The 21,244-nt window shown below is 48.2% G+C and overlaps 2 protein-coding genes across 6 annotated transcripts; both read right to left on the bottom strand.

Moving 5' to 3' along the window:
- Positions 1-72: 72 nt before the first annotated feature.
- Positions 73-9,481, bottom strand: man2b1 (mannosidase, alpha, class 2B, member 1). The gene is made up of 23 exons (XM_079278496.1): positions 9,349-9,481; positions 8,932-9,034; positions 8,360-8,533; positions 8,082-8,275; positions 7,488-7,620; positions 6,959-7,104; positions 6,671-6,870; positions 6,467-6,587; positions 6,260-6,338; positions 5,432-5,541; positions 5,170-5,277; positions 4,693-4,809; positions 4,149-4,331; positions 3,607-3,704; positions 3,367-3,487; positions 2,779-2,897; positions 2,608-2,709; positions 2,417-2,504; positions 2,040-2,120; positions 1,723-1,947; positions 1,298-1,447; positions 942-1,044; positions 73-517 (listed from the first exon to the last, which is right to left on the bottom strand). The coding sequence occupies exons 1-23, from the start codon at positions 9,478-9,480 to the stop codon at positions 414-416; spliced, it is 2,991 nt and encodes a 996-aa protein (XP_079134622.1). The 5' UTR covers position 9,481; the 3' UTR covers positions 73-413.
- Positions 9,482-10,358: 877 nt separating this feature from the next.
- LOC306784136 (E3 ubiquitin/ISG15 ligase TRIM25-like) lies at positions 10,359-20,787 on the bottom strand. Of its 5 annotated transcripts, none has more exons than XM_079277979.1 (9): positions 20,124-20,787; positions 19,325-19,420; positions 17,053-17,133; positions 16,634-16,786; positions 15,800-15,959; positions 15,599-15,637; positions 14,605-14,685; positions 13,957-14,031; positions 10,359-12,819 (listed from the first exon to the last, which is right to left on the bottom strand). In XM_079277979.1, the coding sequence occupies exons 1-9, from the start codon at positions 20,718-20,720 to the stop codon at positions 12,215-12,217; spliced, it is 1,887 nt and encodes a 628-aa protein (XP_079134105.1). In that variant the 5' UTR covers positions 20,721-20,787; the 3' UTR covers positions 10,359-12,214. The 5 variants fall into 5 exon arrangements, with proteins under 5 accessions (XP_079134105.1, XP_079134104.1, XP_079134107.1 ...); XM_079277978.1 differs by having other exon boundaries at positions 13,957-14,034; XM_079277981.1 differs by lacking the exon at positions 14,605-14,685 and having other exon boundaries at positions 13,957-14,034.
- Between the last annotated feature and the right edge of the window lie 457 nt (positions 20,788-21,244).

The raw sequence follows: 21,244 nt of genomic DNA on the forward strand, positions 1-21,244 counted from the left end.
CCAGAGAACGCGCTCAGGATGTTTTAGTGTCGCTGGAACATTAAAGTGCAGATTGACACGAAGTACGAACGACAGACTTTATTGTCAATTACTGTTGATCAGTATGAAACCATGTTCAATCTACACACACACACACTCTCAGAAATACTCGTTGCAGTCGGTAATGCTCGGCCCCGGTGTGTGATTTGAAGAGCTGGTGCTGATGAAAGTCATTCAGGAGAGATTTAGCATCATCGCTGTGCAGAAGAAAAAGGCAACTTCGGTACAAAGTGCATCAGAGGAACACGAGGAAGACTTCAATCCACCAAAGATCTCCTTCTGCTCGGCTGGAGAGAGAACGCAGCCGCTCACTTCCTGCGATTCTCACCGGTGCAGCGGCGGCTCATTGGTTGAAGTCGCATCGCTGCGATTGGCTATCTGAGGTGGACCCTGAGCAGGAAGGTTCGGATCTCCATTGGCCTCAAAGTCACCTCCCACGCAGAGGGGTCTCCCAACGTCTTCAGCAGGGGCTTCTCACCTGGGAACGAGACGCAGCGGCATGATGTCATCCGGGAAATGACTCAACTCTCCTAATTAACAAACCAGCAGTAAAACAGAGGAAACTGCAGCACATTAACTCCCTCTTCTCTGTAGAATGAGTCCCGCTGAGCGACGGCAACACCCCGCAGTTTATTAGAGCTACGAACCATAACGATGCACTCGTGACTCATTACGTTACACCGCCGTGATTACCGCCCTGATGGAACTCAACCAGCAGCTCCATCAGTGGCTGGCAGACAACCAGCAGCAGCCTCCTGCCAGAGAGCCGCGACTCACTCACCAACATTTGGCTGCCTGCTGTTCATTGTTTTCTTAAACAGGTAAAATGTCACAACAAGCAGCTCAATGGGAACTCTGCCAAAATAAAACAGTCTAAAATTGGCAGCATATTGATTCCGTACCCGTCTGTGGCGTCCAATGAAAACGTGTCATCTCGTCTTTCCATTGATTGGCCGACAGGTTCAGTTCAGATGCGCCCAAAACCTCCAGAGTGGAAAACAGCTTCTACACAGCCAGGAAGCAACACATCCAGTGACTTCACTGCTTCATTTCATTTGACTTCAACTGTCCATCGATATTTACTTACTTACCAGGGACAGTGCACATCAGTTCATTTCAGTCGTTAGTCCTCGGGCAGGTTATTACTTTAGTGGGCTAATATCAGTACAATTAAAGGTAATTGCTGCGTTCCGTTTTAAGCTTAAACGCGTGATGAAAAGAGGATTCTTGGTATTGAGGAGTCCTCTGCGTCGCTGACCTGCAGGTTGACGGTGACCGGCCCCGAGTTGCGTTTGCTCTCCCCGCTCTGGAACTGATGCTCCAGCCTCAGCAGCACCGAGTCCTCGTCCCACTGCGTCAGTGTGAGCAGGTGGACAGCAGGGGGCAGCGCGGCCTGCAGCCCGGAGAACTACACACAGAGGAAGACCTGCAGTCACTCTGCTGCATTCAAAGCATTTCAAATCTGTCTGAGGCAGAATGTATGAGCCGGGTTCTAGCTCTGAAAAACATGTTGGTGCACCCCGAAGTTAAAGACATTGTCCTCTTACCTGTAGTGTGAATTATTAATCTAGATTGTTTGGAGGTATCAGACGTAGAGATGTCTCCTCTCCAATACCATGCAACTCTTTCTATTCTCACCTCTCGTATGAAATAACTGGACCTGCGTACGGTCACGCCGCTCACCTCCAGCAGAGTGTCCGGGTGCAGATCTCCGTCGGTGAACGTCAGCGTCGGCTGCAGCACCACCTGCTGGGCCAGGGGGCGGTGTGCGTCGGCCGCGCTGGGCGGGCGGTCCAGGGAGAGCAGGAGGCGACCGCGGACCACCAGCCCGTCGGGGAAGACGGAGGAAGTCTCGTTGAGCGGCTCGGCGACGCCGCGGACGTCGTCGTACAGCAGCCGGCGGTGGAGCTGAGGAGGGGGGAGGGGGGGGGAGATAAGAGGGAGGGGGGAGATAAGAGGGAGGGACTATGGTTGGGGGGGGGGGGGGTTGTCTGTCTCACCATGATCTCCAGAGAGCCGTTCTGGATGCTGCCTCCTCCCTGAGAGCGATCCGTCACCACCGTGAGTTGGTCCACATCATCCTGAAACAGAGTGAGTGAGGAGGGAGTGAGGAGGGAGTGAGTGAGGAGTGAGGACACACACAAAGCAAAAGGATGTAAAATAGATTCAACATTGATGTTTAGCTGAAGCGCTGAGAGAAGACAATACTTCTGAAACTCTCCTGTGTTGGAGACTTAAGAACAGGTGAAGGTTTAGTTTCTTCATGTTTTTGTGGTTGCTGGTTTAATACTCAACCACATTTTAGAAAACCTTCCATTAGAAAAGTATCCAAAGAGAAGAGCAAACACGTCACATCTGTTGCTAGTTCCTCACACACCTTGATGAAGGCGCGTGAGTTGATGGGATAGTAGTTTCCAGCGATGGGCTCCGACTGCCAGAGCTTCCAAGTGGGCCGGAAGTCTTTCCTTTAGGACGACACGACGCAGATTCATGAACGTAAACTAAATGTTTCCTTTAAATAATCACGAGTAACTTCTATTAAAAATTAAAGATTTTTAAACAGCTCACTTTCTCTGCAGCACTTCTCTGCCGTTTGAGTCGGTGTAGAAATACTCTGAGGTTTTGATGCTCGTGTCCAGACGAGTGATCACCTCCTTCCCCAGGTCGTCACTAGAGAGAGAATAAAAAGTCAGAGATATAGATATAGATATAGATAGATAGATATATACGCGCACTCACCTGATGGGCAGCGGTCCGACGGTCCACTCCAGCTCCAGCGCTCTGCTGTCACGGTGGAGTCGGACCACCTGAGACACCCAGGGAGAGAACCACTGCCTCACCTCCTGCAGCACGGGGGTCTGCAGGGGACACGGACGCAACGTCACCTCACCTGGGACTCTTTCTTCACCTCTTAAATCATTTTGGCTGCATTCATGCATGTGGCAGGAGTGTGAGTTTTGCTACAATAAACTGTGGAGCCAAAATACAGACAATCAGACCCTGAAGGCCACAGACGTCCCCATTGACCCATTAAAGTGATGACGGCACAGAACCATGAATTCTATTATATCAGCCTTTCACTCTGCTTCAAAATGTTTCTTTTTTACTGTTTTCTAAAATATCTTTCTGACACAAACTGGTGCCAGTTCTTGGAATTAAAATCAAACAGCCTGAAAATAAAGCTGCTCGGTGAAATCAGTCCTGTGACGAAGCCTCACATTTCAGGACGTATAAGGCCCGTGGGTTTAAAAGAGATATAATAATAATAATAATAATGATAATAACAATAATAATGTGCGTTGTGTGGTGAAGCTGAACGATCTCGACCTGAACGCTCTCCGTCTTGGCCGTCTTGCTGATGATGACCGGCGTGGAGGAGTTGGGTCTGAAGATGTACGCCCCTGAAGGCTGGTCACTCTGAGAGTTGTTGCCGTCGCTGGCGTTGTACCTGCAACACGCAACACACGGTAGAGAAGAAAAGGTCAAAGTCAAAGAGCTGCATTTGAGTGTTTTTTTATGTTTCAAAACACATATTTGGAGAAAGAGAGAAACTAGAGCGACACTTGCCAGTAGAAGTTCTGCGTCAGCTTTATGGTCCGTTTGGTCTCCAGGTTCGTGAGGCTGCTCAAGAGGCCGGTGTCGGGGTCAAAGGTCACTCGTAGGAACTGGAGCACGAGGACACAACATAAAGAATATATAGAATACTCAGAAGAAGACAGAAATGTACTTTGAAAATCATATTTTCATTTTAAATAGAAACCATTCCAAGATAATCGTTGGATGTTTCACTTTTGAACGTGTTCGAGTTCTCTCTACTTCTAGCCGTGACGGTGACGTTCCCCCAGAGCGTCAGAGCTCGTACGCTGCAGTGGAAACAGTCACAGTGAGAACAATGTGCTTCGGGTTCAGACTGTTCAATTCAAAGAGCGCCGGCTGAGCCTCAGTCAGCCGCTCCTCTTCAAGGAAATTCATCAACGTCCAACACACAAAAGCTCCATTCTGTGAATCAGTGAAATCTAGTTTGTTTTAAACGCGTCTCTGACAACGTGTTGGAGCACGTATTTCCCATGATGCAGCACAAAGCCAGCGTGCGAGCGCCGCGGTCTGACCTGGTTCTGGATGGCGGCGGGCACGCGGCGCTGCGTGGAGGCCGGCGGAGGCCCGTCCCGAAGCAGCGACACGGAGTAGGTGGTGAAGCCCAGAGGAGGAGCCTGCGCCTGGAACACCAGCTCGTTGGCGGCGAAGCCTCGGTTTCTCCTCACCGCCGCCGTTTGTGCCGACACCGGAACCACCTGGAAGAGAAACCGGCCCGCGGACCTTCAGATACCATCAAACTGCTTCCTGGTGATCTCGTTGTTTGTTGACATTTTATTACTCGTTTACCACTTCACTACATAAATCACCTGTTTCACAGACAAAAAAAACTATTACGGAAGATCAGACGTAGAAAATGCATCAACAGAGTTCCTCTCTGGCTCCTCAGGGCTTCCGTAGTTTTTCTTAAAATAGGAATAAAAAGGCAATTAAATGCCATAAAAAGCTGGATCAGCCGTCTCCATCGTGTGTCCAACAACTGCAGAGCTTGTTATGGACAGTCTCATTCACACACACACACACACACACACACACACACACACACACACACACACTAACCTGGCAGTCCACCGATCTGCCTTCAGCATCCGATACGTCGTATGATGATCCATACACCGGCAGTCTGACCGGCCAAGTGACGGGGCGAGCAAGAGGGTTGTACACATTGACTGAGAACTGAGAGCGAGAGAGAGAGAGCGAGAGAGCGAGAGAGAGAGCATAGTTCAACAACAATACTGACTAATATGTTTAGATATTTCATACATAGTTCATATTCACACAAAATATTATCATCTTTAATTTGAAGGTGTCGTCAAAGATTCAGGACAGAAATGTTGGATCCCTCTCTCTGTGTGTGTGTGTGTGTGTGTGTGTGTGTGTGTGTGTGTGTGTGTGAGTGAGTGAGTGAGTGAGTGAGTGAGTGAGTGAGTGAGAGTGTATTGTGACGAGCCGATATATAAACGAGCTACAACTGAACGCCCCGTGCCGCGTCATGACAACAGATGATGCTTGAATCCTTCCGTGTCTGAGCGTCACCTTCCCACTGGACTCGGTGAGAGGACACACGCTGATGTTCAGGCTGTCGCAGTAGATTCTCTCTGCAGACGAGCCGCTCAGAGCGGACAGACTGTTGCTGACCAGAACCTGAGACACAGAACCAAACCTCAGAACCCGAGACACAGAACCAAACCTCAGAACCTGAGACACAGAACCAAACCTCAGAACCCAGAGAGGACAGGTGCGTTTTGTCCTCCATCACATCTAGAAGGACTTAAAAACAAACAAGGTGACGAGCTACCCGACAGCGTTGCCAGCCGCTCGCTAGCCTCCTGGCGTAGTCGTTGGCTACGTGTTGCTTCTCCGTGCCTGAAACGGCGTCGTGGTGCTGAGCCACGGCCATGGCTTCCTCTGACGGCGAGAACACGAAGCACGTACGTCAGGTCTCATTTATTAATATCTTCTTACTCGATATTAACCCTCTGAACCCCAAAGCAGGTTCTGTCTCTGTGGTCTTGATCTTTACTGTAATATAAAAGTCCTGCTGCTCTATAGAAACAGAACCATCATGACGACAAGTAGAGAACTAGAACATGACTTCAGTGCAGAATAACAGTTATAGTGACATAAATCACAAAGAGAAAACGATGGAAACGATATAACCAACATTTGGGTAAGTGTCCACAAATGTTACCAATATTGTAAAGGAATACCGGCTCTATGTGCAATAAATATTCTGCTGTTCACATTTCTACGACCTCTCCTCTCCGCTCTGTGCCAACAGCCTGAAGTTCAGTTCAAGCTTCACAGATTTGTTGTCACATGACTGTTGGTCTCAGACGAGTCAATCATGGCTTCAGTGTTGCGGTGACGAGCTGAGAATTCAATGTTTTTTACAGAATCTGTTTATAACAAGCGGTTGTCAGAAGCGTTTGTCACACATGATGTGTTCAAGGACCGTCGGAAAGAGGAGAACCTCACGATGAAGACTATTTTACAGCTTCTGGCTGTACGGTGTAGTTGTGACAAGTGTTCCCTCCCGCTGGCGGGTTTTGGGGTTCAGAGGGTTAATGAGACCACCAGATGAAGCACAAGTTCACAGAAAGAAGGAAGAAAAACCAAATCTCACTCATGGTCTGGCTGTCGCCCTTTCCAAAGGGTCCGTTCCTGGAGACCGGACCACCAAGAACCTCCAGCTGGTTACAAGTCTGTAAATAAACAACGACACAGAACATTTAGTTCAGACATTTGAATCCACAAAGATGGATCCTGTTGATTTTGTCTGAGGGTCCAGCGTGTCACATGATGAAAGTGACGTGTTGAACCTTGACGCTACCTGCAGGTTGCTGTTGCTGATCCTCTCGTAGCGCTTCAGCGCCGGTCGGCTGGTGAAGTAGCCGGTCCAGTAGTTGTGAGCGTTGTCTGCGTAGGGGAAGAAATCATCCGTCTTCAAAGCCCTGCGTAGGAAAGGAGAATGAAGTCGCGGCAGAAACGCACTCGCCGGCGTTGAAGCGCTGCTTTTTGAAAAGGTTCACACTACCAGGTGAGGTTGGCTCTGTGCAGCTCCTGCAGGTAACAGGACGGGGTGGAATACAGCACGTTGACGCCGCCGCCGCCGGCCTGCTGGGCGTTGACGTAGCGGATCAGCTTGTCCAGGTTCTTGTACCACAGGTTGGCGTTCTCGTACTGGAAGTCTGAGCCCATGGTCATGATGATGTGGTTGGTCTTATACACCTTAGCCTGAGAGGGGGGGGGGGGGGGGGGGTCTTGGGTCATTATATCTTTCACACATTCACCTATGAGGCGTGTGCGTGTGTGCGTGTGTTACCTGATGGTTGGCGATGGCGAGGAAGCGCCTCACCACATCGTCGACATTGTAGTCCTCCAGGTCGGGGTCGTCTCTGATCGGTGGATCGTCACAGGACTGGTCCCAGCAGAAGCCCTCGGGAGGGTTGTACCCGTTGGGAAGGATCCCTGTCAAGGGGGCCGTCACCATCTTGGATTACGGCCATCGCCACGTTCATTTTTTTGCAACCAGTGAACAGGAAGTGACCATATTTGGACTGAGGAGGAGCGACGTAGAGACGGCGTATACGTCTCTGGTAGAGACCTGTCAATCACCGTAGCCCCGCCCCTAAAGCATCCCCTGCTTTATGGTCTGTGTGACTCTAAATGGACCATAATGTACTAAATGAACATCATGCTGTATTGAAGAAGACGGACAACCCTGAAACATAATCCCTCTGTCACTAGCGTGGACGTTTAAAAACACGCTTAAAATAGAAAAAACGTTTTTATATAATTCAAGTGAAGAAGAAGTGCAGCAGCATTTGTGCACACGTGGTAGTTCTGTTTACCGGTGAAGAGGTCAGCCATGGGGGGTTCCAGGCTGTCAGAAGCCCTCCACAGAAGCTCCTGCTCCAGAGCACTCTGCCTGCGAGTCCGGTCCTGGTAGTCCAGACGACCAAAGAAGAAGCCGTCGTACCCCATCTGAGGAAAACACGCAGGAGAACGTTCAACTGGACAACGTTCAACAGGAGAACGTTTAACAGGAGAACGTTTAACTGGAGAACGTTTAACTGGAGAATGTTTAACTGGAGAACGTTTAACTGGAGAACGTTTAACTGGAGAAAGTTTAACTGGAGAACGTTTAACTGGAGAACGTTTAACTGGAGAACGTTTAACTGGAGAACGTTTAACAGGAGAATTAAAACGTTGAATCTTGTTTGTTTGAAAGTGAAGCCGATGCTTCATGTGTTAAAGCTGCATTCTCTCTAGTGTCCACCAGGGGGCGACTCCTCTGGTTGTATAGAAGTCTATGAGAAAATGACTACTTCTCTCTTCATTTATACAATTTATACAACCAGAGGAGTCGCCCCCTACTGGTCAGTAGAGAGAATGGAAGTTTAGGACGCTTCCACATTGTCGATGTTTCCTTTAAGACGAACTACCTGAGCAAACATGGAGGCGTGTTCCCGGGCGTGGCCAAAGGGGTCGATGTGCCAGGCGACGCGGGGGCGACCGCAAGGCCCAAACGTCTCGTTGAGGAACCTCAGGCCCATGGTCATCTGGTCGATGACGGCGCTGTAGTGGGTGGTGGCCTCGTCACTCATGCACCAGCCGCCGTTCACAAACTCCAGACGGCCTGGGGGGGGGGGGGGGGAAAGAGTCGTTTAGGTTCTGGTTCTGAAACGCTGCCAGTGTAAATATACAGTCTCGGCTGATGTACCTTCATTGACCAGCTGTTTGACCGTCTGCTGCATGCTGGAGCTCTGCTGTTTCCACCAGCGGTAGAAGAACGCCGTCTCCACGTAGATAAACCTCCGGTCAGGGTTCTTCAGCAGCTGATCCACCACGGAGTCCAGAATATACTGCACCCCCGCATGCTGGATGTCGTTACGGTCTACACACACACACACACACACACACACCAGAGGCAGATGATCTCTGCTGACACACACAGGACACGAACACAAGACGATCGCCTGCAGAACACGTGACCGCTCTCGCTATTAAAAATAAAGACGTGATGCTGAAAGAAGCGAGCTGATCGCACTGAAACTATGAACTCTTATTCCAGTGTTTGCTCGTGAAGGCAACAGAGGAGACATGTGACAGGAAGTAAGCGAGGGGAACACGCCGTTTATCCTTCAGACACATCGGTAACATGAACGCCTTAAAACACTTTAACCATTGACGGTTTCACAACCTGTTTTTATAACGTTGCTTATTCCTGTGGTGTGTGTGTGTGTGTGTGTGTGTGTGTGTGTGTGTGTGTGTGTGTGTGTGTGTCAGACTGACCTCCATAGTAGTACTGGTCCACAGTCTTGAGCCAGCCGACGTCGTCGTGTGTGTGAGGGACCAGGTGGACATTCAGCATGCTGGGCTTGGTGGCATGACATGACTGCACGCGCACACACACACACGCGCACACACACACGTACACACACACTAAGGACACATCTACAGAGCGATGGACTACTACTACTCTCGTTAGGGAAGGCACACAGTACGAAGATAAATATGAAGAAAACAGGATAAATTAATATTCTTTCAGTTTATAAATGTAAAATAAGTTCCTCATACAAACTGACAGAACAAAAAAACCCGGATGACAGAAACTGAAAGTGAGCTTGAAACAAAACTTCTTGAGCTTTTTAGCTAAAAACTGTCGTTAAACATCTGAAACAACGCGACGGGCGCGTGCGCGCAGCTCACCTCGTATCCGCAGGTGAGTTTGGGTTCTTCTTGGCCGAGAGGGAAGCCTAAAACCCGGCTGAGGACCAGCAGAGCGACGGACAGCTGCAGCGACCCGGCCGCCATGTTGCAAGAAAATGAACCGCGAGTCATGTGACATCTGTTTATCTTCACTGTGGTCACGTGATGAGACTACCTGAAAAACTGGAGGGTGATCCCTCAGTTGAGACTCAAAGGCACCACCGGGGACACAACAACAAAAACAACTCTGAGGCAAACAGGCAGCTTAGTATGGAAGACCATTAGTGCCACTATGATGACAATTATTTTAAGTCATTATTATGAGTATCTCTTGAGAATTAATTAATTATCAATCGTTAGGCAGACATGATTTATCTGTTTCTCAAAAATGTGAGATAGTGAAAAGGACAAACAATAACAAACCAAACATCCCGTTTTCACTTTACCTGAAGGCCTCTCCGACATGAGACAGTACGCGGAACAGTGCATACAAACATACATTCATTGGAAAAGACGCCATAACTTCAATTCAGTGTGGAACAAAGAAGTTTTTGTCCGTAGTGAAAACCAGCCTGTATGTAAGAAGTGGACGTGGTCTGAAGTTGGACTGAGGTAGAGACGCTGTAGTAGAGACCTGTCAATCAGCGTGTAGCCCCGCCCTAAAGCATCCCCTGCTTTATGGTCTGTGTGACTCTAAATGGACCATAATGTACTAAATGAACATCATGCTGTATTGAAGAAGACTTGAAACTAGAGATTGAGACATAAACTCATGTTTACAATGTTTACTGAGGGAATAAATCAAGAGAGAAGTAGAGTCATTTTCTATAGACTTCTATACAACCAGAGGAGTCGCCCCCTGGTGGACAGAATGCAGAATGCAGGTTTTTAAACACTTCACTCTGCAGAACCGGAGGTTGCCGCCTGGTAAAAACACTGAATACATTTTTGTGTGTACTGATGTTTCCCGTCACAACACAAAGAAGACTCAGACCCCCCTTTGGATCGGTTTATTGCGAGCCAAGATGGAGTGAACGCATCTTGGAAAAGACAACACTCAGACAATTACAACATACTTTACACTCACTTTAAGGAACTGAAGCACAGATGGAGAAACTGCTACAAGAGAAAGCTCGACAGAGCAGCATTGATGTTAAAGCGCTCCAGCTTGTGGAATAAAGCACTTCATGGTTTGTTCTTACTTTAGATGGACCGGCCACATCAGATCAGGCTGGCAAATTCAGAAATGTTTTCCACTTTTCCTCATGTTGAGTTTTTAATGTGACGATATCGACCACATTATCCGACCGGAGAATTGTTTTTGTTTTTTAGATTCAACGCACCCGTGTGGTTGTGTCTCTGGAATTTAAACAGTTGTTCCTTCGTTAGACCGTTGGTCTAAAGGCCTCACACGTCGGGATAAACACCACTCACAAACTACAATCAGGCAAAGCAAACGCCATCCCATAATCAAAACAAAGCCTGTGGCTGCAGAAAGGCGTCCGTTCAGATGGAAGCGAGGAAATCAACCAGCGACGCGAGAGGATCCTCGCTCCTTCAAAATGCTCCGATCAAAGAGGAGACAGTTCGATGCTGAAGTTCTTCTGATGTACGTTTTCCCGTCTTGACGTTCTCTAATCCATGCGAACAGTCTTAAAGTTGCAGCAAGTCACATTTCTTCAACTGTAACCTCGACTGAGTGGAGAACATGACGTGATAATAAGACTGGACTTGATTAGATACGAGATAATAATCGGATCGGATTTGAAAAGCATGCAAAGTCTCCAGATTGTGGTTCTCCTGACGCAGCATTAGCATAGTGGAGAAACAATGATGTGCATTTATGTCATCATGTGTTGTTAGTGATCGTTAGTTACATACCGACTCAGATATGATAGTGCTTGGAAAAACTATTTAAAACGATTTAAAATCACAAAACAGACATTTTAAGCTGCGATGTGAACGTCTGAGAGAAGAAACAGAATCGCCTTCGTCGGTCGAGTATGTGCACACAATGAACTTACAAAGAAATGGAAAGAACTGGGAGGCGTGAGGACAACAAAGCCGGACTAATTATAATTTACAGTGAAGACGAAGCCGCACGCCGGCAGCTGGTTAGCTTAGCTTAGCACAAAGACTGAAAACAGGGGGAAACGGCTAGCCTAGCTCTGTCCAAAGGGAACAAAATCCGTCTGCCAGCGGCTCTGAAGCTCTCTGGCTGACGCGCTGTCTCTGCTTTCTATGATCCGAGGAAGGTGGAGTTTATGTTCGGTGCAGACAGTAAAGTCGTATCAGCATTTTTCCCAAATCTTAAACGTCTCCTTGAATTCATGGTGTTCTACTCTAAAGACCACAGAAACTCAGCTACATGGAAATAAAAATGACCTCGATCAACAGGACAGTCACAAGCCCCCAAAAAACAAACGGCCGCTACAACTTGGCCTTTAAACGGTGGAAATCTTTTGCAGGAAACATTTCCACCATGAACGAGTGAGTGAGGTCTCCCTGGTCACACGGCTGATACAGAAAACTAAAATCTACTGCTGTCCATATTCAAGTAGTCGCAGGTACGAAATATTCAGTTTAGGGCTGAATAAAAAATGTACAAAAATAAAACTAGGGCTGAATACTTTTCAGGATCTTTGTGTCGTTGATTCAGATCCCCCACATACTTGTTGATTGACAAATAAAATATTTTGTATTTTTTCGGATTTGAAACCATAATAAAAGCGTGTTTTTTGATGTTTCTATCCACCTTATGAGATCATGCAAAAAGACGGTTTGATTCCTTATTGCGACGCTTCATCCTGATGTCGTTGCGTCTTCGCCAGAAACCTCTTCGGTGGTGTTGTTTTCCGTGTTGATATTAAAACAGCCCTTTTCCTGCAGCGGGTAAAGTAAAGGGTCCCGGCTGAGGTGAAGTCGGGTTCCCGTTGCCTCCCTCATGGGGGCAGATGAGCAGCGTGGAGTCCAGGTCCAGGCGGAAGGCCGGGTACAGCGGCTGAGAGAACGGGCAGCGGAAGGTGTGCAGGAGCACCACGCTGTCCGACACGCTGTAGAAGGACAGCGCTCCTTTCTGGCGCTCCAGGAACACGCCGATTCTGGGGCAAGGCGGCGCGGCCACCGTGGTCTTGCGGTTGTCGTGCCAGGCGGCGTATCCCGCGTGCGTGCACCTCAGCCGCCAGGAGTTGTCGTTGCGCCCCAGCAGGCAGGGTTTCCCGCCGCCTTTGCGCCCGATGCCTCGGTAGGTGACGCCGATGTCGACCCAGCCGCCGCCGCTCCACTCCACCTCCCAGTAGCTGCCGCCGCCGAACAGGCCCTCCCTGCACAGGACCTGGGCCACCGAATCGAAGCGCTGGTGGACTGGGGGGTAGGATTGGGGCTCCTCGCCACAGTGGGCACCCTGGGGCCCCTCCAGGAGAACCAGAGTGGGGTGGGCCGTGTCAGGGTCCAAGGAGAGACGACATGAACCTGGAGGAGAGGAAAACAAAAGAGGCAGCAATTTAAAAAGCAACATTCTGCAGCAAGACAGACGGACGGGTTGTTGTTCAGCCGGGTTGGAAAAGAAGCCATGCAGGGACGTTTGCAGTTGCATCACGAAAAACTATTATCTGCACCCAAAGTCCTCACTTCGATCTGCAGAAATAGATTGTAACCAGTGTCACAACTCCCCGAAATGTAAAGACGCAGCTGCTCTGACAGACGGATGCTCTCTCTGTCCGACAACAATCTGGTGTTAAATGCTGATGAAGCAATAAACGGTTCTTCCTGATCAAAACCGAGAGTCTCAGCGTAGACGGTTTGAGGCAAATTTGTGATTTTGGGCTCCATAGACAAAATTGACTTGATTTGACGAACATCAGTCATTTAGGAAGCAACAATTTACAACAGTCACTGGCGTCCCAAGCCTTGCAATGAATTCGCTGCTTTTTGATGTTTTTGTGATCGTTGGAATTGGATGTCTAGAGCTCTGGGCTTTGGGAACGAGTAATCGTCATGATTGATGGCACCATGGGTGGAATATGAGACAATGGGCCCCTGGGCACCGACATGCAAAAGGCCCCATCACCTCTCCTAGGCGTTAGTTTAGCCTCTTTGTGTCATTTTGTTGCAATTTCGCAGCTTTTTGAAGTTATTTTGAGTCTCTTTGAAGTCATTTTGATTCTATTTGTAGTTGCTTTGTGTCTCTTTGTGGTCGTTTTGAGTCTCTTCCTGGCTGGTATGTGTCTCTTTGAGCACGTCCTGAGTCTCTTAATCCATTGAATCCATGTTTCCTTCACTTGTGTCGCTGCATCCCCGGTGGGAGGGACGAAAGGAAGACTTGGGATGCACCATTTGAGGCCCCTGACACTTTGGGCCCCTGGGCCTGTGCCCGGTAGGCCTGTTCACTGATCCATCCGTGGTTGTTACAAATGACACACACAACCGTAATGGGAGGACAGAGTGTCAAAGACAGAAAGAGAGACAGATGGGGAATGACATGCAGGACGGTCACACTGGATGCACCGGAGGAAGAGAAGAGGAAGGATGAACAGAGGGAGGAAAGACGTCTGAAGAAGAGGTGGAGAGCTGGAGAAGCGGATGGGATGGAGGACAGACGTTACTTACACCTGAGGAAAGCCGCCCTCATCCTCTGATCAGCCGGCTGCAGAGACAACGAGGACAGAGGGAACGACATGGGCACTGCTGATAGGAGACACGAGAGGGAAGGAGGACAGAGACACTTGTATTTAACACTTCTGGAAAGGAACAACATGACTTTAAATAGGAGTGAGAGGCTGACAGAGGAGGAGGGACAGGAACAAAAGAGAAAATAATTGAAAAAAGTGGAGCGTTAGTGAGACGGAGGGTTTGAAAAATAGAGAGAACTCACACAGAGCGAAACAAAGGAAATGCAGATTCCATAAGTCCAATAACTCTGATAGTTAAGTATGACACCTTGTTAACAAACAAGCCTTACCTAGCATGTAGCATTAGCACCAAACAATAAAGCCTCTACATGCAGAATCTCTTACGCCAGTAGTTTTGGTCGCACACGTCACATGATGGCTTCATTGTTTAAAGGAGCCGTTCTTCAGTTTGGAACATGATTAACTCTTTTGAATGAGCTTGTTTACCAAACTATTCCTTTAGAGTTGATCGATTTGCTGGTTAGTTGGGATGCTAACGAAGCCAAACTCAGCTGTTTGTACGAGTTAGAGAGTCGGTTCACCAAAAAGTGTAAAATGAAAATGAAATGCTCCATTCTCCACTTACCCCATGCGGCTTGCTGCCCCGCTGACAGTCTTGGTTGGATTTGGGGCGGTTTGGAGTTCTCCGCACTGACATTTCTGCCACCTCCCCAATACATATATCAATGTTTTTTTTCATATATTCTTAAAAGAAACTTAACAATGCCAAGTATAACAAAAACAAAAATACATCAACGTCCCAGTTAGTGCGGAAACAAACGAAGCTGTGGACAGTTTCATTGACACTGAAACACTTCTAACAGTGGATGTTCTAAAGTGTGTTCGTATGAGCTTCTCCTCCAGTCAGGGTTCTACGACAGTAGATGAGTTTATAGAAACAGACCGGAGAACCAGCACCGGAGCAAAGTGATGTTCTGAAGCTGAAGCCGTTCTCTCATCTCTCTTTGAAGCCACACGACTCCATTGATGAAAACAGTCATTTCACCTCGCACAACATGGGAGTTGCTGCACTGGGGCTGCAGTTCGCCCTCAGGACGTTCTGCCAGAAAAGGATTTACAAACCTCTCCCATGTGGGTCTGCCGCCGCCTCGATCGGCTCGTTCGTTATCGGAAATTCTCGTGTTCTTCAAAGTAAAATGACTGTTTTTGACAATTGAGTCTGGTGGCGTCAGAGAAAGCCCAGAGAACAGCTTCAGTTCCTCCGTCAGAGAGGTCTGTCTGACAGAGAGGTACAGCAGAGAAAGTATTCTAAATATAGCGTTCACTTAAACGGACACGGATTCTCTTAGGTGTCTAAAATACGTCCGCAGCAAAACGTTACACCTCATACAACCAAACGGACCCTTTAAATAGTTGGACTGAGTTTGATTGCTTCCAACTGAAGTAAACAGATGAGAAGCGGAGCTGGACATGAGCCAGACAGCGTCGCAGCAGCCGTGAATAATTCACACGTCCACTGTCCCTCGCAGTGTTAAATGTCATGTCAGAACCTTCAGCCGAGTAGAACCGGGTCACCTCAGACCTGACGTGTGTGTGTGTATCACGTTTCTGATGCTTACCTTTTGCACACTCTCCACCGGACATGTCGTTTTCATTGACTGGAACACACACACACACACACACACACACACACACACACACACACACACACACACACACACACACACACACACACTCTTTATGGTACATGCTCAAACTTTTTTTAAACGGCAAAGTGTCTGCATGTGTATTTAGTGTACTTCATGTGTGTTCTGCTGTACCTGCACGGCTGATCTTGTCCACCTCCTCCCTGCAGACCTCCTCCATGCGGCTGCGGAGGTGGCACAGGGCTCTACTGGCGCCGCCGAACGCCTCCGTGGGCAGGCTGAGGGCTCGGGAGTGCCGACCGGCGGTGAGAGGGACGCATAGCAGGGGAGCCGCCTGGGTCGGTACAGAGACAGAGACAGAGACAGAGAGAGAGACAGAGACAGAGACAGAGACAGAGAGAGAGAGAGAGAGAGAGAGAGAGAGTGGAAAACCCCGCCTGGTGTACAGCAGCCACAGCTCCCACAGCTCGCCCTCCCTCCCTTATTCCTTGTACAATTGAATTTGAAAATAGGTGGCGTCTTTTTCCCACCGGTCACTGCTGACTCATGCTCTCCTCTCACGCATTCTTCCTCCTTCCTCTGCGGGGTAATCTCTCTGAGCAGAGTGCACTTTCGTGACTTCTTCTGGCCTCCGGGATGCATTAGATGGAATGGGGTGAATATCAAACTTATATTATTATTATTACTTATTTTGAATATCAAAATTGCTAATGTGCAGCGGTGGAAGAAGAAGGACCCGGAAGCGAGCATCCTTCACTTTGTGTGATTCAATCTGTTATTTAAATTAAACCTTCGGAGGGGAAATGTCTCTTTGACGGACAACTCGGAGACATCTGGAACGAGACAAGCAGTCCCGAACATAAACTGTATGAAATATGGACGGTCTCTGTGACGTAATCCTAGCTTGCCAGCTTGATGCACCGTAGCTTCATCGGTTTGCAGATTAATTTCCCCTCCTTCTCCATCTATTTGATCCCCTGACCTCTGACCCCTGACTCCCCCCCTCACCTGTAAGAAATGGGCGTTGTCCTCCGTTTGCAGGAGCCGGCTGATCTCCTCGTCCCTCCTCCTCAGCTCCTCCAGGTCTTGCTCCAGCACCTCTATGTCTCGTTCGGCCCTCCCGACCACCGCCCGCTCCTTCGCCTCCAGCCGCGCTCGAACCTACGGCACGCGAGTGCACGTCCCAATTTAGTGCAGCACAATGGTGCAGTATGCACCTGTAAATAGAGCTTTCTGTGTGCTGCATTGGACCGAACTGCAACTCAATCCAGTCATTTTAACAAAGACGTAAAAGCAGGACTACATTTCGTGGTACTATTTTAACTTCCACTGCTACCAAGGATACGTCAGCCACTCATCTGAATACTGCTACTGCTACTACTACTACTACTACTACTACTACTACTACTACTACTGTCACTCCTCACCTCTGCCTTGGTTTTCTCCAGACGGAGAGCCATGTCTGCAAACAGGGCTTCACTGTCCTCCAAGACAGTCGACGCCGACACCTGAAACAGCCGGACAGCAGAAAACAGGAGTAGTTAGAACAAAGTAACACGGACACGTTCTAAGAAACCGTGACTCTTTAAAGTAGCAATAGAAAGTTGTTTGCGTTAAGCATTATAAAGTAAAGGTTGATTGCACAACGATCTGCCAGGAAGATGAAGGCTTCGCTTACAACACGAAGGAAGTGCGTCTGTCATTACACAACCAAAACAAGAAGATGATAGTGCTTGAATCTTCCCAGGTAGCTATCAGGAAGCTATCAGTTAGCTATCAGGAAGCTATCAGGAAGCTATCAGGTAGCTATCAGGAAGCTATCAGTTAGCTATCAGGTAGCTATCAGGAAGCTATCAGTTAGCTATCAGGAAGCTATCAGGTAGCTATCAGGAAGCTATCAGGAAGCTATCAGTTAGCTATCAGGAAGCTATCAGGTAGCTATCAGGAAGCTATCAGGAAGCTATCAGTTAGTTATCAGGTAGCTATCAGGAAGCTATCAGGAAGCTATCAGGTAGCTATCAGGAAGCTATCAGGAAGCTATCAGGAAGCTATCAGTTAGTTATCAGGTAGCTATCAGGAAGCTATCAGTTAGCTATCAGGAAGCTATCAGGAAGCTATCAGTTAGTTATCAGGTAGCTATCAGGAAGCTATCAGTTAGCTATCAGGAAGCTATCAGGAAGCTATCAGTTAGCTATCAGTTAGCTATCAGGAAGCTATCAGGAAGCTATCAGTTAGCTATCAGTTAGCTATCAGTTAGCTATCAGGTAGCTATCAGGTAGCTATCAGTTAGTTATCAGGAAGCTATCAGGAAGCTATCAGTTAGCTATCCACAGTTACCAAAGAGCATCATTGCAGTTACAATCCCCATTAGCAGAAAACAAAACTCTGTGTGTCCTTATGTGTTCATTTCACATAATCACACAAGTGAGTTCATGAGTAAAACTAAAACATTACATTAAGGTTTTTTCAAGATATTAAGACAATATTTTTTTCACCAAACGTTGGCAATAAACATAAAACTTAAAAGTCAAATGTAGCTGTGGTCTGGGAATAATCCTCCACCATCCGAGCAGAGACAAGATACCAAACCATTGTCTGGTGAGAGTGTGATGTTTTAGTCTTTGCTGATTAAGTGGTTTTCCAGGAAGACGGAAGCAGCCGAGGGCTGATGGCGACGGGGCTGAGGGAAGGGAGGAGAAAAAGGCTTTCCTGGAAGACTGAAGGAGTGGCAGAGAAATTGGAACTTAATTAAATTATCTTTGCAGTGGAAACTGATACAACAATGTGTGTGTGTGTGTGTGTGTGTGTGTGTGTGTGTGTGTGTGTGTGTGTGTGTGTGTGTGTGAGATAGAGAGAGGCGAGTGTGTGAGCCTGATGTGACAAGGGAAGATGTGAGTGTGTGTGTTGTTTAAATGTCAAGTCTATTCATAGCCCTTTATCTCACGGGCTTTCGTAGCACACACACACCATACTACTCTCCTGTATGTAGTTCACCATGTGAATTACTTTGTGTTGACGGCACAATCACCGATCCAAAATACTCCTTTTGCAGTGACTGTTACTTCAACCTATGATATACTATAAGTAATATTAGTGATGCTAATCGCCTGATTGCAACTTTTGAAAATGCAATCACGCCTCCACCATGCAGTTTTTCTTGCAGCCAATAAAGAGAAGTGAGCATATCTGGACTGAGGAGGAGCGACGTAGAGACTCCGTATACGTCTCTGGTAGAGACTTGTCAATCACCGCGTAGCCCCGCCCCTAAAGCATCCCCTGCTTTATGGTCTGTGTGACTCTAAATGGACCATAATGTACTAAATGAACATCATGCTGTATTGAAGAAGACTTGAAACTAGAGATTGAGACATAAACTCATGTTTACAATGTTTACTGAGGGAATAAATCAAGAGAGAAGTAGAGTCATTTTCTATAGACTTCAATACAACCAGAGGAGTCGCCCCCTGGTGGACACGAGAGAGAATGCAGGTTTAACACATGAAGCATCGGCTTCACTCGGCAGAACCGGAGGTCGCCGCATGGTTTATACAAACACTGTAAGAGTAAAGACACTTGGATAAGAGCAACCACAGTAGTATATTTCAGGTATTGTAACAGTTAGGACTCAAACCTTTGCCTTAAATGTGTGTGTGTGTGTGTGTGTGTGTGTGTGTGTGTGTGTGTGTGTGTGTGTGTCACCTTCAGGGACTCCAGGCTTTGTTGAAACTCCTCCAGCTCTCTCACTCCGCTCCGCGTCCTCCCTTGAACCCTCCTCTGAGACTCCTGGAGCTGAAGCTGACAGACATGAGACGATCACAACATTCAGGTATCTGTGAGGGCCGTCCTTCTCTTAAAGTAGTGTGTGTCCTTCAGGTGAAAGCTGTGTCCAGTTCTATGACAAGTGGTTATTGTGGTTTGTATTGGAAGTCCTAAATGAATGAGTTCAGCAATTTCGCCGTCAACATGTTGTTGTTTTTAGAGCCAATTAATGGAAGTTACCATATTTGGACTGAGGTAGAGACGCCGTAGTAGAGACCTGTCAATCACTGTGTAGCCCCGCCCTAAAGCATCCCCTGCTTTATGGTCTGTGTGACTCTAAATGGACCATAATGTACTAAATGAACATCATGCTGTATTGAAGAAGACTTGAAACTAGAGATTGAGACATAAACTCATGTTTACAATGTTTACTGAGGTAATAAATCAAGAGAGAAGTAGAGTCATTTTCTATAGACTTCTATACAACCAGAGGAGTCGCCCCCTGGTGGACACTAGAGAGAATGCAGCTTTAACACATGAAGCTTTGACTTCACTCTGCTCTACACACACTGCCACCACGTGTGAACTACTTTATAGAGCTTGTAAACAAAACGCTAGGTTATGGTCAGTTCCTGACAGTCTGATTTAACACGAAGGCAAATAAACACAAATCAAACGACAGTATGTCCAAAAAAACCGTGTAATAACTGATGAAACCACAAGTGTCTCTGTCTCCTACCTGTCTCCTGGCTCTCTGCGCGTCCACGTTGTGCACCTCCTCCTGGTCCGCCTCGCACAGCAGGCAGTCCCCGCTCCACTCCGCCTCGGCCTCGGAGCCGACCCCACCCGCGGGCTCCAGACCCAGGCGGTGCTGCGCGCACAGCCGCTCCGCCAGCGACTCCACCGCGGCCACCAGCTTGTGCCGCCGCAGCGTGCCGACCTCCCGGTGCGGCAGGACGTGGAGCTCGCAGAAGGACGCCAGGCAAACCAGACACGACTTGACCGCCCGCAGCTTGCTCTCCGGCGGGCAGAAGTCGCACGGCACCTCCCCGACTCCCCCGTGGTAGAGCTCCGGCGCCGTGAGCGCGTCGCTCAGCTTGAGCATGCCGACGACCTCCGCGAGCACCGTGTTCCTCCGCAGCACCGGCCGCGGGCTGAACGCCTCGCGGCACTGGGGGCAGCTGAAGTGGGCTGAGTCCGCCTGGTCCCAGTAGTTGTTGATGCACAACATGCAGTATGTGTGTCCGCAGGGGGTGGACACCGGGTCCTTCAGGATGTCCAGGCAGACGGGACACCGGAACTGGCTCTCCGTCACGGAGATGTTCGCCTGGGCCATGGTCTCCTCTGACCCTCGGGCTGGACTCTCCTGGTGCCAGCTGTTGACTCCGCTGTTGTTGATGACTTCTTCTGACTCTTCACTTGTTGTGAAGGGGGGGGGGGGGGGGGGGGGGTCACGAGCCAACAGGAACAGCCCTTCCGCAGTGTCATCCAGCCCGTCGTTTGGTAGCTTTACCCCGGCTCCATTCTTACAGGTTTTAAAGGACCAGTTCGTCCAAATTGCAGAGAAACACTTTTGTTTTGGTTTTATTTGACTTTTTAAAATTTGAACAGATTATATCTCATGAAAAGGCTTCATGTGACCCGACTCCTTTGTTATAAACATTTTGTTATAAGCATTTTATTTTTACTTTTTTTTTTTTTAAATCTGGGTCTGGACTTAGAATTGATTTGATTTGAAACCCGTTCTTATTTTAATTAATTTCTCATTTGTATTTAATTATGAAGCAGCACTGACTTTATTCGTGTTAAAAGGGAACGTGAGAGGGGAGGACGGGTGAACACTTGATCTCATGAAGCGGA

Source organism: Melanostigma gelatinosum (assembly GCF_949748355.1).
Source record: "Melanostigma gelatinosum genome assembly, chromosome: 11".
NCBI lineage: Eukaryota > Metazoa > Chordata > Actinopteri > Perciformes > Zoarcidae > Melanostigma > Melanostigma gelatinosum.